Raw genomic sequence first — 812 nt, 5'->3', positions numbered from 1 at the left:
GGGGAAGCACCTGGGGTGACGTCACGGGGTCGGCGGGGGGCGGGGCCGCATCCAGGTGTCGCGGGGGCTCGGCAGGGCCGGGGGCTTCGGTCGCCAAACGGCCACCGAGCGCTTGTTGTCACAAAAATCACCGACTCGGTTCGGTTGGAAAAGATACCCGAGATCATCGAGTCCAACCTGTGGCCGAACATCACCGCGTCACCTAGACCATGGCACTAAGTGCCACATCCTTCTTTAAACACCTCCAGGCACGATGACTCCATCCCCTCCCTGGGCAGTCCGTCCCAGTATTTAATTGCCCTTTCTGCGAAAAATTTCTTCCTAATGTCCAACCTGAACCTCCCGTGACGCAGCCTGAGGATATGTCCTGTCGTCCTGTCACTGCTTGCTCGGGAGAAGAGATCGACCCCCACCTGGCCAAGACCTCCTTTCAGGCACTTGTAGAGAGCGATAAGGTCACCCCCGAGCCGCCTCTTCTCCAGGCTAAACACCCTCAGCTTCTTCAGCTGCTCCGCACAGGACATGGGCTCTAGACCCTTCCCCAGCTTCATTGCCCTGCTCTGGGCACACTCCAGCACCTCAATGTCCTTCTGAACTGAGGGCCCAGGAGTGACCTCAGTATTCAAGGTGGAGCCTCACCAAAGTGCGTGCAGGGGGACAATCACTGCCCTGATCCTGCTGGCCACACTATTGCCGATACAAGCCAGGATGCCATTGGACTTCTTGGCCACCTTCACACTCTGCTGGCCCTCGTTCAGGTGCTGTTGACCACTGGTCCTTTTCCACTGGTCCTTTTCCACTTGGCAGCCACT

General features: G+C 58.4%; 1 protein-coding gene across 1 annotated transcript in view; it reads right to left on the bottom strand.

Annotated features, from left to right (window-relative positions):
• Nucleotides 1-191, bottom strand: part of PTPN2 (protein tyrosine phosphatase non-receptor type 2) — a 30642-nt gene extending 30451 nt beyond the window's left edge. The window contains exon 1 of the mRNA XM_031058865.1: nucleotides 11-191. Within this exon, the coding sequence (XP_030914725.1) occupies nucleotides 11-191 (181 nt within the window). The remainder of the gene's footprint in view (nucleotides 1-10) is intronic.
• Between the last annotated feature and the right edge of the window lie 621 nt (nucleotides 192-812).

Source organism: Geospiza fortis, unplaced genomic scaffold (assembly GCF_000277835.1).
Source record: "Geospiza fortis unplaced genomic scaffold, GeoFor_1.0 scaffold100, whole genome shotgun sequence".
Classification (NCBI taxonomy): Eukaryota; Metazoa; Chordata; class Aves; order Passeriformes; family Thraupidae; genus Geospiza; species Geospiza fortis.
This window is presented reverse-complemented; position numbering and strand designations above follow the sequence as displayed.